Source organism: Ciconia boyciana, chromosome 8, assembly GCF_034638445.1.
Source record: "Ciconia boyciana chromosome 8, ASM3463844v1, whole genome shotgun sequence".
In the NCBI taxonomy this organism is placed as follows: Eukaryota; Metazoa; Chordata; class Aves; order Ciconiiformes; family Ciconiidae; genus Ciconia; species Ciconia boyciana.
Window position 1 is genome coordinate 42,319,465 of NC_132941.1, and position 16,417 is coordinate 42,335,881.

General features: G+C 41.7%; 1 protein-coding gene across 1 annotated transcript; it reads left to right on the forward strand.

Moving 5' to 3' along the window:
- The first annotated feature begins 257 nt into the window (after window positions 1-257).
- DUSP29 (dual specificity phosphatase 29) lies at window positions 258-16,417 on the forward strand. Its single transcript, XM_072870551.1, has 3 exons — window positions 258-442; window positions 10,865-11,085; window positions 16,170-16,417. Exons 1-3 carry the CDS (start codon window positions 258-260, stop codon window positions 16,415-16,417), a joined length of 654 nt encoding a protein of 217 aa, XP_072726652.1.

Genomic DNA, 16,417 nt, shown 5'->3' on the forward strand with positions numbered 1-16,417 from the left:
AAACCTTTGGCTTTTGTTCCCGTTGCTGGTGAGCTCGTCCAACAAAGTATTCCTCGCCTAGTCCAGGGGAGGCAGAAATCGAGGTGCAAATCTGTGTCTGCCACAGAGCAGGTACACCCATCTCACACCATGCCCAATCACACCTGGCCAGTGCTGCTCCCAGTGTCCCACAGCCAGAGGAGAACTTGCTTGCTTTGTGCTTAATGTTCTGTTTTTGTTGCATTCCAGTTTCTTGCACGTTCTGAGCACACTACTCCATGGACAAGATGTCATCAGCAGGTTTGAATGCTGGGAAGAAAAATGCATACACAGCAATCAAAGTAGACCCTGATGAGGATTACTGTACCCCAGGTGCATTTGAATTGGAGCGACTTTTCTGGAAAGGATGCCCGAAGTACACTCATGTCAATGAAGTCTGGCCCAACCTCTACATAGGAGATGAGTAAGTGTGTACATAGTACCTCTACATAGCAGATGAGTAAGTGTACACAGCACATCTCTTCTACATAGGAGATGACTAAGCTGTACCAAGTACAGCTCACCAACAGAGTGTTTCTTTCCTCCTCCTACCCATTCGCTAGTATTTAGCAGTGATGATGTGATTTGATGAGCTACTGACAGATGCCAAAGTTCAACAGAGCAACTGGAGCCTGCCATGGCCCTTACAGATATAGGCACACAGTGTTGGTTGCTGCCGCTTCAAGAAAGCGCTGAGTAAGTGCGGCAGGGTCTACTGTTAAAGACTGAGTAACGGGAGCAGTTGTAGCACCATTGTAGGCTGCAGAGGTTGAAGCTAGTCATGATCTATTTTTAAATGTCTCATTTCAAGGAGTAATTTGTCATTTATCTCTGAGTGAAAGTCCTGCCACAGTTACAGTGACAGAAGAGCATGGCCTAGATGTGTAGGACCACGGCTTAGGTTGGTTTAAGCCTAAAATGTAATTCTTGAAAAGTGACTGAAGAGACAGCTCAACCTGCAGTAGTATTTCTGCATTTCCAAGCCTGTGCTTGTGTACATGGAGTACTCTGCATTTCAAATTGCTCAAGAGATTAGAACAGAACCCTGTGGAAGGCAAAGCTGCAGAGATGTGTCTCACTGATCAGACCAAGCGTGATTTGGGAAAAAACCAAACCCACAAAACAGACTTAGCTCTGCTGAGCACAGGACTAAGCTAGAAACAGCCTACTCTGACAAGCAGAGATGTCTGCTGCAGCAGGGAGACATGCCATCGGAAAATCCCCCACCCAAACCCTGAGCAGAGCAAGAGAGCTTTTCTTACCCCTTAGGCATTATTGGTCCCCTTCCCATTTTCCTCTACACCCTGCGCTAACAGGACATTTCTTTTACATCATCACTGTAAGGAACAAGCAGGAGCCCCACTGGCTCCAAAGTCCTCAATAATTTTTTTAAAAGGTTCTAAAATTCATCTGTTGCCAGCTTATAAAAGAGGAAAGATATACAGCCTTGAAAGTAACAAGACTCCTAATATCATCAACCAATTACTTCTGTGGCGCCAGAGGCAACAGAAAGACACGCAAGAGTTCTGGGCTTTAACCAAGCCGGGGCTCCCACTTTGGGGGGGGGGAGAAAATTAAGCCATGGGAAGAGCCTGGCCAAAGGGGAACAAAGGAAAAGGGGGTTGAGTTGTCCTCTCCCCATCCTACCCTGCCCCTCTTGTTAGATAACTCTAACTCAAGATTCAGTGTAAAGAACAGCCTCTTCTGGCATTTATTTCCTACTTCCTTGTTCAAAATCACCAGCAGAATTGTTCTGAGTGAAGCCATTAGAATAGTTTCTCTCTTATCAATATGATGAAGCTACAGCTCTGCCCTCTAAGCAAAGGGATCTAACAAGACAACAGGTCTTTGGACAGTTGGTCTCTAAGCCCAGGACACCAGCCACTGACTCTTTCATGTAATCATTCCTGTAGCAGTGGCTTGTTACACCTTCTATTTAATAAATGCTAGGAGGCGCCCCTCTGAATACAATACACACCTGCACTCTGTACGAACTAACGACAGGAACAGAAAAACAAACTTCTTGAGAGGTACTTAGAGCTACAGCCACTTACGCTGGACAGTTTTTTATTTCTGCAGGGGACGGGTCTTAAGTCAGGAGGAAAAGCAATGGTGCTTCAAGGGGAAACAAGTCCCCCACATGACTGGGACAAAAGAATGAGAAAGCCAATAGAGAAGGAAAAAGAAGTGGGGAGCAGGTGGGGGGTGAATGGAAGTAAAACTTCACCAGAAAATGAGGCCCCCTGCAAGAGAATGACTATTGTCAGTCAGATAAGGGCAAACTTGACATCCAGTAGCAGAAAATCTGAGATGAGAACTGGTCTGCAGGCAAGATGCAGCTTTCATTACCAGAGCTAAGATTTGATTTGAAGCAGGCAAAGTCCAGGGACCTCTATATCCTTCCTCAGCCAGCTCCACATCTTACTTCTGACCAACAGCTTCCCCCTTCAGTGTGGCAGGGTTTTTTGTATTGTTTTAAGATCTTGCTGTAGCACTGGTCGCCAAAGAGCTGCCACGGAGACGTGAACAGATGTTGGGTGTATTTGGATCCTTAGCCATGCTAAATTAAGGTTGCTCTTGAAAGAATTTAGTGGAGCTCATCAACAAAATCAAGTGAACACACACATGCAGAGTTTATCTTCAGAGCCTTCACATCTGTGCTTCATTCTTGCCTCCTGCATTTACAAGGTTAACAGGACTTGTGACTGCTTATGGAAATGCTAATTAATTACCCTGACTACATAACCACATCTTCCTTCTAATGCAATACAGGCTATCAAGGAGCCCTGTGAGGCCACTCAATCCTTTTGTTACAAGGCTTCGCTGCAGATGTTGCCCAGAGGCAATGAAATCTCCATGAGCCTGTCAGGCCCTGAATAATCAAAGCCTCAAAATATAACATGCTGTGTTCAGCTCCAATTGAAATTTTCCTCCAGCAAGTTCCAAGGACTTTTAAAGACTAGACACTGGAACTTGTAGGAGACAGCCCAGTGATAGGAATATAACATGCTTTGCCAAGATTTTGACTCATCTGCTACCAGGATTAGTGCTTGCATGTATCCTCCTCACATCCAGAAGCCTTCTAAAGGGATAGAAAGCAGCTTTGTCTTGCTCCTTTCTTTCACTGGTCACCAGGTTACTTGCATGGGCAGTTTTACTGGGTAATCCCAAGCCTGCTTAGTTCACCGCAGTCACATGAAAAACCTCTGCCAGTTATGCAGCTTGTAGTTTCTTCTTGCTTCTTTCTTCAGTGATCACCTTATTACCTGAGATTATGTTCATGGTTCCACATTTCTGAATTTCAAAGAATATTTTAGCTGAAGACAAAGGCCTCCCAAGATTTTGTTTGCTTGTAACCATCCTCTAGCTCTCATTAGGATTTAAGGCCTGGATCACAATTGCAGGTCTTCCCGTGTTCTCAAACTACTCCGAGGAAAAGAAGTCTTCTGGAGTCTAATTCCTTGCAGGTTAAATAAGAAAAATATTTTTCTGGATAGGCAGCTGAACTGAGCTTGCATTTCAAGAAATGCTATGGTCTTTGTCCCAGTAGAGCCCCAGGGCTCATAGTCTGGAGAACTAACACAGGTAAGGTTCAACAAGACACACAAGACTCAAACCTACAGATTGGAGTGTATGATAATTAAAATATACAACTAAACTTTAAATATATGCTTAACAAACTCATTCTCTCCTCTCCTCTTACCTATCTCCAGAAAAACAATACAGTATGGCTTTTTCCAAGTGACTAAGTAGAAAGACAATTTATACTGATCTAGAAGAAAACAGATGGGACTCGCTCAGGGTAGCAAATAGTTACCTCCCACTGTTTAGCATTATGAACTCGTAGGATCTACACCAGTATTAATCATACAAGAATAGGAGTGTATGCAATTTTGATTATAACAACACTCTTGAGGACATAGTTTCAACTTTGTTAGTATGAGAATCTGCCAACTGTAACAGCAGTTTAACAATCCAGAAAATCAGATCTGTAACACTGGACCATAAACCTCTCGAGGTTTGGTCCTCTTATGGTCCTTGAGGAAACGGTTTCCAAGACAAGTAACACTTCCTCACAAACAACATCTCTGTCTATAGGTGATTTCTAACACTTGGTGAGTGACAGAAGTCAAGACCAGGAACTGACTGACTACAACACATGTGTTTGATGCCTTTGCTGTATAGAAAGCAGAGAGGTATTTCCTGTATCTAGGTTGTATCACTTACAAAATCAACACCCACTGTTTTGGGCTAGAGGAAAATGGAATACTATATCTTTTTCTACCACATATTATGAAGATCCTGTTCAGTATTTTCAGTGGTAGCTAAAAATTCTTCTAATTCACACTGAACAGCAGATATCCACAGAAATGGAACAACACCTCAGAACGAAAAGGGGATACAATGCTACACTGTCTCTAGATTCCCTCAGTGCTGGAGTTACCAAAGGAAATTGGGTCAGTATTATTGGAAATTCTCAACATCTCTCCTCAGGAGGGAGAACTGCCAGATTTTCTTAAGAAAGTGTCAGTATTGCCTATATTCAGGAAGCTTCTTTCTGACACTGACCATCTGGTAAATTATCATCCTGCATCAAGCTTTCCTTCAGCGTTTAAGAAAATGGAAAAGTTTGAGAAAGACGATTCCTCTTCTAGTAACATGTTGCCTCAGATTTCCTTGTGTTTTGTCAACCTGGGTCACATCAGTCTGTGGCTTTAACAGTCTATACTGAAACATGTTTGCATTGCTCAACCTTCACATAAAGCTTAAGAGACTTGGCTTTACTTAGAGCTTATAAGCATAGCAGTCATCTGATTGACCAGTACCAGCTGAAGGTGCTGACTTACCTGTGGAGGGAGCTGCTCTGCCCACACCCTCATGAAGCATTTCAGAGGATTACTTCCCTTCCTTTAGATGCACTTGGGTTTTCATCATGAGCCACCTTCTCTTCCCTTTGTTAGCTACTTTTAATATACATAATACTTGATGTGGAGGTACAGGCTGCAGTGCCTGTAAGTTGTTTTTCCCTCTCTTCCAACTCCATTGGTTTGGGCATCTTCCTGAAGAAAGCAGCCAGGACTAAAGCCTGTTCTGACTATTTTTGAAAACAGAGAGAAGGGATTTGGTACACTGGAGACAGCAACTTGAAAGGAAGGATTTTATTTCACATTATAACTACTTAGATTGTTGCTTCCAGAAGAAGGCAGAGTTTGCTACAGAATTTGGTTTTAATCCTATGAATCTTAGCTTTAAAACTGACAGCAGGCACAGTTAAAGTCTTGGACAAGCCCTTTACTTGCCCTTGCATAACCCAAGAGATGTAAATAGTCTTTTGGGAACCATCTGAAAATGGATGACACTTTTGTTTAGGTCAGTTCTCGCTCTTGGTAATAGTCTGTTATTATCAATATATCCCTATGTGAAAGAGATTTTATCTCCAATTTTCACCATTTAGGTGGCATTCCCATATCAAAGTACTCCCCCTTGCCTCAGAACTTTAAAAACATGTTTATGAGTCCATCTGTCCTACAGTAAATGCAGGGTCTGATTCAGCAAAGCACTGAGCTTTTGCTTAACATGCTTTGCTATAGAGAGAAAGACTTCTGGGTACGCTTAACTTTTAGCATATGTTTATGCGCTCTGAATTGAAGAGCTGATGAGTTTTTACATGGGACCAATCTGCCCAGTTAATCTCTTACTAAACTGAATTATACTGAAATTTTCACTGTTATCTCCCAGTGCCACACTTCACCTTCTCTGCATGGGAACACATTCAAGACAGACACTGGAGACCACAGTTGCACCGTGTAAAAGGAAATCAAGTGCTAATAGCACAGATGGTGGAGATATACAAAATGAAAACAATTGCAAGAATAGTCAAATGCTTATGGCTTCACCTACACTGGCATTTGTAGCAAACTCTTCTTTACAATGCCTACTTAAAATTCAACCACAATCACAAAAATGGAAATATTAATTGCAATTTATTAGGAAACAGCAGCACCCAAAGAATCATAGAATGGTTTGGGTTGGAAGGAACCTTAAAGATCATCTAGTTCCAACCCCCCTGCCACAAGCAGGGACATCTTCCACTAGATGAGGTTGCTCAAAGCCCCATCCAACCTGGCCTTGAACACTTCCAGGGATGGGGCATCCGGAACTTCTCTGGGCAATCTGTTCCAGTGCCTCACCACCCTCATAGTGACAAATTTCTTCCTTACATCTAATCTAAATCTACCTTCTTTCAGTTTAAAGCCATTACCCCTTGTCCCATCACTCCACGCCCTTGTAAAAAGTCCCTCTCCAGCTTTCTTGTAGGCCCCCTTTAGGTACTGGAGGCTGCTATAAGGTCTCCCCGGAGCCTTCTCTTCTCAGGCTGAACCACCCCAACTCTCTCAGCCTGTCTTCACAGGAGGGAAAAAGAGGAATATTCTTAGCTTAACTATTAAACTCTGGTAGTGAGCCAATTGCAAGGGAAAAAATCTGTACCATTTCTACCTGAAAGTGAATTAGAGTTATAAATCCTCTGATAAGGTATATGATTCATATACCCCTGCATAATCCTATGCTATTAGTCACCTCAACCAATTGGATATTTGCAGATATTTATGCTTGATTTATTCCTTCCTTTCATCTAAAATACTGGTATCTCAGGCATGGTAGAAACTGCAAGGAAGACCAAAAGCATTCCCCTTTGGTACGTAACCAGGAGTATCATGCATGATGAAACACACAAAAAAATTAGGCTCTGATTAAAGTAAACAGATAGCGAGGGATGTTTTCACAATGGCATCTACACTACAGATTCAGCTGAGGTTGGAAAGCAAGCCAGTCCGTCACACAAAGCCGGAGTTCACTGATGGCTAACGCCAGTCCAAGCAGACATGTTGAGGGGCACAGTAACATTTTCATTTACAAGCATATGGGTCCCCCTATATGAGGGCTTAACAGCCGGTTTCTTGCTCTCTGTTAACTGGCAATCAACATGCTGCAGAGCCAGCGTGACCTCAAGTTTAACTGCCTGTATTATGGCAGTGTCAGACTCTCAGCACAGGCCATCCCTGCCCAATAGTATTTATTATCAATGGGCAAGGTAAAAAGACAGCTGATGGGAGTGAAAAAGCAGACAAACCGGGTCAGTATGACAAGTGGTGGTCCAACTGGGCTGGCTGCCTAGCTTTTGGGGAAAGGTTTTACAAGAAAAAAACCCGAGGAAAATTTTTGAAAGAACAGCAGAGATCTTTTATGAAAACATAATTGTCAAGTGCAAGACTAGGGGGATGGAGAGAAAGGAGAAAGAGTATAAGTGCTTCCTAATCTCCACATCAAGTTTGAAACCAAGCACTCTTGCTCTTGAAAAGGAGCATCACTTCAGCTTTCTTCAAAAGATGCAGATTATAAAGCCCAAGGCAGGTACCTCTTGCAGTCCAGTGAACACTATTTTGTATTGCACAATAACTGTTCCCTCAGATCTCTACACAACATTATGTATTAGAAAACTTAGGAAAAGCTTTCCATAGATAATATTGTCCAGGGTATCTGGTGGAAGAAAAGTACCTGACAACCTCTTTATGGATTACACGCAATAGCTCAGCCTGCAGATGCACAAGCCACATACCCACAGGACCTACAGTGACCATGCTCCACTTAGCCAGAGCAAATGTTTTAGGTCTTGGTTCAACTAACATGTTCTACAACACCTACACGCAACACAGTTTGAGTATCTATTCCAGTGAAAATGTGGAGTTCTTAACACATTTGAGTGCTCAACATTGAGCACTCATTTTCTGAAAGTTTTTTAGATTAGCAACGTCAGTAGAAAGAAGAAAATGTGTACCCATATTATAAAGAAAAAGATTATACTGGGCAAGGTTACATTCAGTCCAGAAGGATATTGCTGAATCAGTTTACATAAAGTGTGATTAAAAAGCAGATAACATTTTAAAATCAGCCTGTTCCAAGCATTGAGGAAAACAGTACAAATTCTTCAGTGCCAAAAACAGCGGAGTAGATAACCCTGTAAGTATTTCCTTTGTACACTTATAATTAAAAATAAGAGATTTCACAGAAGATTATTTAGTTACATCTGAGCATTTATGACAGGCTTTTTGCAACAGCATTCAAGGTTGCTCCATTGCCGCTTCTCATTCCCTTTCCAGCCCAAGCCATGGGAAACAGTGAGCTAACAGAGTAACAATGTGCATATTCCCAAACTCCAACAGGCCAAGGGCCAGACAACACTAATGCAAATTGTGATGCAAAATGAACACCTAACTGCCTTGCCTTTAATTGATTAAATAAAAAGCAGGAGGATTAATTCCATCCTGGGCCCCAGATTCACAGTTTGCAGCTAGAGACAAGACTGGGAGGTGGAAGCAGAAGTTCCCAAGAGCTTGGCCAGACTAAGCAGACTGCTTATGCAGTTAGTGAAAGACAGTATCCCTTCTTTCCGAATACCTATTGAAACACTGGGGCCACTGAACACTTAAAAACGAGATTCCAAGACATAGAACAAGACTGTAAGTGCGACCATCAAATAAATGCATTAGACACACCCACTGTGTCAAAAGGCAATCTCCTGAGAACCTAGTCAAGGAAACAGGAAAATTGGATTTCAGATGAATGTAAGTGTCAAATGTTAATGATTGCCATGTGACCTATTGTTTGACACTGTCCTCGCTTGGAACAATTTGATCATTTAATTCAAATGCTATTTATTAGCCTGAGCAGTGCTTGCAGAAACCAGTTTGGTAGTATCTACAGTCCATCAAAACCTTTTTTTTTTTTCCACTGACTCTCTAACTACACTGAGGTCCTACTTGCTATTCAGCATGTAGGTCTCCACTTGCAGGGGTTCTAGCTGAGCACAGATCTCTGACCTGAAACCATCAGTCTTTCACGTTTTGTTGGATACACGCTTTGGGCCAAGTCTGGTGAATGGAAAACATATTTTCTCTATCCCAGCATCAGGGAGGCAAAACAAAATAAGACTTAATTTGAAAGCAGAATCTGTAGTTCACCTCAAGCACATCAAAATCAAAAGTAGTTATTCACTGCACCTTCACTGTTCGGCCAGGACATTTAATCTGTTTAAGTACTGGTCATCCTTATAGTCCAGAACTGAAGTGCCTTTGCTGGCAAAGTGTATAGAGCATAACCACCTGAAGAGAATCCTAAGGCACGAGTCTTCTAAAAGGAGGGAGTAAAAGAAACATCTTTCTAGGTCAATCACTGCAACAAGAATACAAAGCAAAGGAGCGAGCATTATTTAAGCTGAGGTGAAGGTGGCAAGTCACAGCACTAGCAGCAAGATGCTGCTGCTTCTCTGTCCTCCAGAGAGTCTCCTGAGCTTAGGCAGGCATCACCACACTAACTGGAGTTTTTATTTTTTTTTTTTTTTAAATCATCGCATAGGGGACTTACGACATTATTTCATAGCAAAAATGCCAGTAGGGTCAAGACATTATTATTCCTGACCAGAAAGGAATTTCTACAGGGAGAAAGGTCTACTCAGAACAGCCAATTATCATGAGCTTAATTTAAATCAGAAAGAGCATAGGTAAGACCTTCAGTATCCATATCCCAGTTAAATGCTCTAATCACTAGGTTCTTGACTGCTCAAAGCGGGATTTTGACTTTGACAGAGGCTGGGAAGGTGGAGTCAACTTCAAGCCATTCTGAGCTGTCACCACTAGAATTATGAAACACAACAGGTAGCCCACCACAGCGTCCTGTGTGACAGCAGCTGCATTTACACATTGAAATGTTCAGGAAACATTCATGGAGAGGTGCTTTTGGTTGGAAAAAGCTGTTTCACATCATGCACTAATTCATTTATGGCAGCAGTAGTTAAGTGAAAATATATTAACAGAATAAAGCCTATGCAAGTTTTTTTAAAAGCTCAGTAGTCTTCCTAGGCACTAATGAAATTTGACAGCTTTTCCAGAACAAAACTTTCCAAAATTAATAGCTTTCTGTAATGGAACAAAAGTTTTTACACGCCTGTCCACAAACTCCGCACTCTTTTAGGAATTTCAGGCTGCTGGCAAGCACTTTAGAGTGGGTATTGGGCACACAAAAACCTGGGATTTCCTCTCCTATCTGACTTCCCTCATCCAAGGGAAGAGAGGACAAGAATAAATTACATTATCGGGCTAAATATATGACTGTCAGCTTTCACTGAAGGCTAATATCCAATTTCCGTATCTAGCTCTTTTTGCTTTAGACCTCTGGTTTAACCAAACATGACAGTAAAAGGAAACCTGATAGGGAGTTGTGACCACAGAAGGGTGATTTTTTAAATTATTTTTATTTTTAAAAGTAGAAATGGAGGAAAAAAACTCAGTAACTTCTTTCAGGGATGAAGAGATTCTTTTTGAATCCCAGATGATCTTACTACTCACATATCACTGACTTTTATTAGATCTGCAATATCAATTGATATGACAGAAGGGGAAAGCAGCATTCATGGGTCCTATTTCAAGTTCTGCCACTGATTTGCTTTTATGACTTTAAATAACTCATTCTATTTCTTTCTGTATCTCAAGTTTCTTCTTGTACAAGATAGATAGAAGCCAGTATTGCCTACATTACAAAGGTGCCAGGAAAATAAATTCATTTTTAAGGTGCTCTAAGGACCTGGGAGAGATAGTTATGAACTCCAGAAAGATCATTCACTCTGAATGACAGTATCTTAAGATCTTAACAATGGTAAATGATGCATTTTTGAAGCATTATCAGTTTCATTAACATTTAGAACATATCAAATCAGAGATTATTTTTTTTTTCCCCCTGGCTTGCTGGGTAAGAAGCTTCTTCACTTACATGACAGCTCTTCTTTTAACAGGAAAACTGCGTTAGACCGCTACAGCCTTGAGAAGGCAGGCTTCACCCACATCCTCAATGCAGCCCATGGTCAGCGGAATGTGGACACAGGACCAGAATATTATCACGACATGACTGTGGAGTACCATGGAGTGGAAGCAGATGATCTCCCCACTTTCAAGCTCAGCCAGTTCTTTTATTCAGCTTCTAAATTCATTGATAATGCGCTTCAGGATGAAAGAAGTAAGGAGGGTGCTGAAAATGGTTAAAAACAGTACAGTATTTACTCCATCTGATTAGAAGCATAGTTCCATGGCATTCAACCTTGTGGGAATGAAACAAGTCCAATACTGTTTAACAGAGAATATAAAACTAGTAGGAGGGAACTAGTTTTAAGAGAAGGACCTTTCTCACTGCAGAGCTAGTACCAGCCCAAGAGCCCCTTACTAAGCACTTTTATCAAAGTCCACATCACAGCTTGCATTAAGGTCTCCTGTCTGATAGGGGTTTTGTTGTTGTTGACTCCTTCATAAACAGATCAGAGACAATCAGACATTGCAGAGGCTCTATGAATTAGCTGTCTTTTCCTCAAATTAGTCCCTGTTAAGAAAGGTTTAATGAATATTGGTTGCACAGCAGTGGGAGCGGAACACGAGTGCTCTGCAGATTCCAGGCCGTCACTCCACAGCTTCATGCTCTGCTACATTAGATGCGCTCTACAAATATAAAAACCACCTTCCTACCTGGATGTCAGATATACTCCAAGCTGTAACAGATTTATCTCTCTGCCATCTTCCATGCAGCAAAGGACCGAAACAACTCTGACAGCAAAGATCTAGAAACATTTCATTAAAGCCTTTGTAATTTCTCAGCTTGATTACAACAATTCACTATTTGCTGACCTCCAGCAGTGTTCTATCAGAAAGCTTTCCACTGATGTGAAGTGCTACAGCCTAGGCCTCACACTGACTTTCAATATTACTCCTACTTCTTCCCCCCGACATGCTTTTTTTAAAATCTCTACAGGATGTTTTACCAGAAACCAGCTGAGAAACTCAAGACTTTCCTGCTGACCTACAAAGACCTTAATATCAGAGGGTCACATATCAAGTTTCCAGCCTCGTGTCAGCTTCTGTTCTTGGCTGTTTAGCTCAGCTGCAGCCAGCTACTACCTGCCTTGCCCCTAGTAGCCAGCCAGGCCTTTACAATTTTACCCTTTCAGCAAGTACAGCCTACAGCAACAGTCCCTTCCCTTGTTCAGGAGAAAGTCTTGAAAGCAGTTCAGTTTTAAAAATCAAAGTCCTAATAGCAGGAGAAACTGCTTCAGGAGCTTACTTGCTTGTGAAGAAAGGTACCTGGCATTTCAAAAAAGTATGTCTGAAGCACTGCCTTTGGGAAGGAGTGGATAACTAACACGCACCTGTGTCTAGCCATGGCTGGAGGCCAGAGGTCAGTATCAGACTGGAGTAGCCGAAATAAGAAATGCAGACTTCCTCACTCCCATCACCCTCCTGTTCCTGTAACACCTTTTTCTGCTGCACAGAGGTAAAGAAACAAGCACAAGGGAAGCATCAAAGGCTAGAAAAAAACCCTGCATCCCAATAAATATTGAGGCAGGGAAGGAAGGGGCAGGGGGAGTATCAACCTTTTTGTTTCAAAACCACATCAAAGTCCAGGAAGTTCCGAGACAGTATCAAGCACCAGTCCAGCTCTGAAACACAAGACCGAATCAAAGAGTGACTGGATGAACTTCTACAAAACAACAAAAAAAATCTGCACTTAAGTAGATACTAGCAACTGCAGTAATTTCTGTAGCTGTGCACTGCCTGCCACATTCACGTTTTTTAAACAAGATAGCTTGGATCTTTTCTGATGGAGACCAATAAAATAAAGGATTACTGTAACACTCATGAAGAAAAAGAGCAAGCTCTTAACTTTCTCATGACGGAAAAGTACACTAAATGTTCATCTCCTATCCCAGACAAATATATGCATAAAGGCACATATGTATGGCCCACGAAGAGATTGAGGTTGAATGCATGACAATAGCTTTGCAATACAGCTATTTGCAATAGCTTTACAGAACAACAGAATTCCTCCAGAAGCTAGACTAAAGAGTAGACTGATATCTCTTACACTTACAGGAGAAAAGACTAGAGGCAAGTAACTAGTGCTCTTCTCCAACAACATAAATGCATTATTTGTGAATGCATATCTAGCGTAGAAAGGTGCTATGTAGTTCAAGTGCCTAATGAAAGGACTATTTGCGTGCATCTTCCTGACTGACAAATAGCATCCAGATTCCTAAACAGGATTTTATAGTAACCAAGTACCTATCTCCAGTGGTAATAACATGGGACGTCAGTATATGGTACTAAATACTTCTGATCAGTAATATCATTACACTCCTTTGCTACTTTGCATTAGAATTGAGCAAATGCAAAGAGAGGGAAAAAGAGGGAAAAGGGGAGAAAGAAAAAAAGTTGACTTTTGTGACCAGAATGTATGTATTCATGAATTTGCTTTAGCTGTCTCATATTGTTTGGGTTGTGACCTTCAGCCAGCCAAGTGATCAAATTCATTGAATAGATGTCTTCATACAATGCTTTTTGCTGGGAAGCTGCTCAATAGTCAATGTCGTTGAAACAAGTTGTCAGGCAAATGAAGAAGCCTCTCTTTCTGCAACAGGCCAGAAAGCTTGGCAATTTGGATGCTGTCAAAACACAGTCCAAATGCAGTAATTCTGACTTAACCTTCAAAATCTTTGCGATGGTGAAGAAACTTCCTGATCAGAGCAGTATTTGCAGACTTTAAGCATGGGCAGATGGACTTAAGAACAGTGAAAGCACCTCAGTTATAAGAGTAAGTTTTACAGGCAAACTCAAACTGTTCACAATTATGCATGCTATCATTCAGCTGTGCATAAAGATTTCCCAAAACATGCAATTCAGACCATAGGACAGCTTAAAATTTATACCAGTGAGGCCTGATTAACCTGAAAGGAAGGCATTATTTTAAGAGGTTTTTAAGTTCCCTTCTATGCTACAGATTTAGTACTCATTCCCTTGGTGTCTTAGTTCCTCAGAATGTAAAGTAGAAGGGAATAGCTTTTTTTTTTTTTTTTTAATGTGAAGATGTCATGGGGAAAAAAACAGACTGCAGACTGAGATGATAAAAGCAATGTGAGAAGAAACATATGAGACAGATACAAAGACCCAGGGCACTTGACCAAAGACACCTCAACATTCATCACTCCATCTGACTCTGGAAAGGGAGTGCTGCATCTAGACAGATTTTTCAAGAAACACAAGCTTAAGTCAAGTGACCAAAATAGTTCAGGGACCCGTCACCACTCAGCAGACCTCTGGCTCTGTGCACTGAAATTTTATATTCAGCCACACATTGAAGGATATAAGTGGTCAGAATCAAAGACTGCAAGAACAGACTCCCTCTTGCGAAAAGAGGGTTCAGATTGGTCCTCACGTCAGAACTGAAGAGACTACAAAATAGTACAGAAGGGATGTGGCCCTGCGTTTCTCTGTAACAGGCAGTCAGTTCTTGAATATTCACACACAGGAAAGGACAGACTTCATTTTCATACAACCAGGAGGCATTTCACAAAATCATACAGCCTTTTTCTTGCCTTTTTAATGCAATATAAAACTGTACATTTTCTCCTAGATCCCCTGCATTTGCCACCCACACAAACCAAAGCCTTCCTTGTCCTATCATGTATTTTATCACCTCAACAGCAACCCATTTACAAGGTGGGAAGCTCTAAAGAGAAGCATGAAGGGCTGAACAGAGTTTTCATCCGTTTCAAATATTTGCAGTAATAATAGAAGGGATTATCATTTTCCAGGAGAGGAAGAGGCACTTTTAGTTATCAGAGGGACTGGAATTTTGCCAAGATGCCTCTAAGACTATCTGCTGGGATTAGGATGCAGACTGTAACCATTAATCCTCTAGTGTTGGCAGTTCTTGATACATCCATTACACAGCAATGCTACTTGTACCAAGACATCCTCTTGTGCCTGGAAGCAAAGGAGTTAATCGGCAGGAGTCATGGCTTTGCACCCAACACTTCTCACTAGGCATAACTAACAGAGATAAACTATTATTGGCCCTGATAGGATTTTTTTTTTCCTGTGGCAATTCAGCTTAGCAGGGTGTTAGAGAGAGTGCTCCAAATCTACTTCCTTCAGCAGTTCAACCCTTTGTGAGACCCCCTCAAGGGCTTTGAATCATTTTTTGAAATCTTTTGAAGTGTTTCAAAACCTGTCAATCAGACCTGAACCCACTTACTGTTCTCTTCCTCCACCTCCCCCAGACACCACAAATGGGGAAGGTTCCACTTTGGCTTATAACCTTGCTAGTACCTGAAGCCAAGGACTTTCTGCCTCTGGAAGTCCAAAGTTAAACCAAGCAATGTCACAAAGCTAAATCTTGAGGCACATTTATTCAGATATGAAAACTATTAGCGCATTCACAGTATATGAGACAGGCCACTACTGCAAGGACATGATCATATAAAATAGAGAGGAGTGTGTGTGTGGGAAATATTACTTTCATTCAACATGACAGAGTAAGGGTGACTAGCTAGAGATTTCTAAAGAAGCTTTTCTACAGTTTAAGAGGTGGTTTCTTCCCACCCCTCTGGTTATATGCCTATTCACTTCTATGGCCCTTCTTATCCTCTGCCCTCAAAAATATCACTGAGCCTTAAAAAAGGCTTGTTAGCTATATTTTACAAATGAATTATTTGGGCATGAAGTAATGCAATCTAGATTTGGAAGGACATTATTGTCAGAACAACAAAAAACAATCAAATTCGGTGCCTAGTTTTTGTGCCCTTTCGGGCCCCAAACTGAGAGACATCTCCGTGCATCCCACTTATCCTTATGCAAGGATGGTTCAATCGCATACCAAACCCTCGCACACCCTTGTGCTTTGGTCATTATGCCCAAACACAGAATTACAAACACACTGCTTGTGAGGCATGCAAGATCAGGCTGCAGCTGGGCTTGCTATGTTACTTAATGCAAGGCTGCAGCACCCAGGCCTTCTCTGCAACCTTTGTTCACCAATAAATTCAGAAATACCTGGTTTTGGATTAAATGGGTAATCTCCAATGTAGATGGTGTTTCAGTTACTACAGTAAGATTTACAGCCTCAGTTTCCCCACCTGTAAAAAGATGGGCCTTACAAAAGTGCTGGTAAAGGTAGTCAAACCACCAAACAGAGCAGGGGCACTACAGAAACCTTCACTGTCAAAAAAATGAAATTATCCAGTATCATCTTTGCATCATCTCTCTTTGTTTCCGCAGACAAGGTTCTGGTTCACTGCGCTATGGGTCGCAGCCGGTCAGCCACATTGGTCTTGGCTTACCTGATGATTTACAAGAACATGACAGTGGTGGATGCCATTGAGCAAGTGTCAAGACACCGATGCATCTTACCAAACCGGGGCTTCCTGAAGCAGCTGAGAGAACTGGACATAGCGTTGGCACTGCAGAGGAGGAACACCAAAAACAGCCTACCATCTGGTGATGATGAGAACAGCACCACGATCTAG

Excerpts from the sequence above, each read along its gene's own strand:
- DUSP29 (XM_072870551.1), top strand. The coding sequence starts at position 258 with ATGGACAAGATGTCATCAGCAGGTTTGAATGCTGGGAAGAAAAATGCA. Across the intron at positions 443-10,864 it reads AACCTCTACATAGGAGATGA|GAAAACTGCGTTAGACCGCT; the intron begins GTAAGTGTGTAC and ends TTCTTTTAACAG. Across the intron at positions 11,086-16,169 it reads TGCGCTTCAGGATGAAAGAA|ACAAGGTTCTGGTTCACTGC; the intron begins GTAAGGAGGGTG and ends TTGTTTCCGCAG.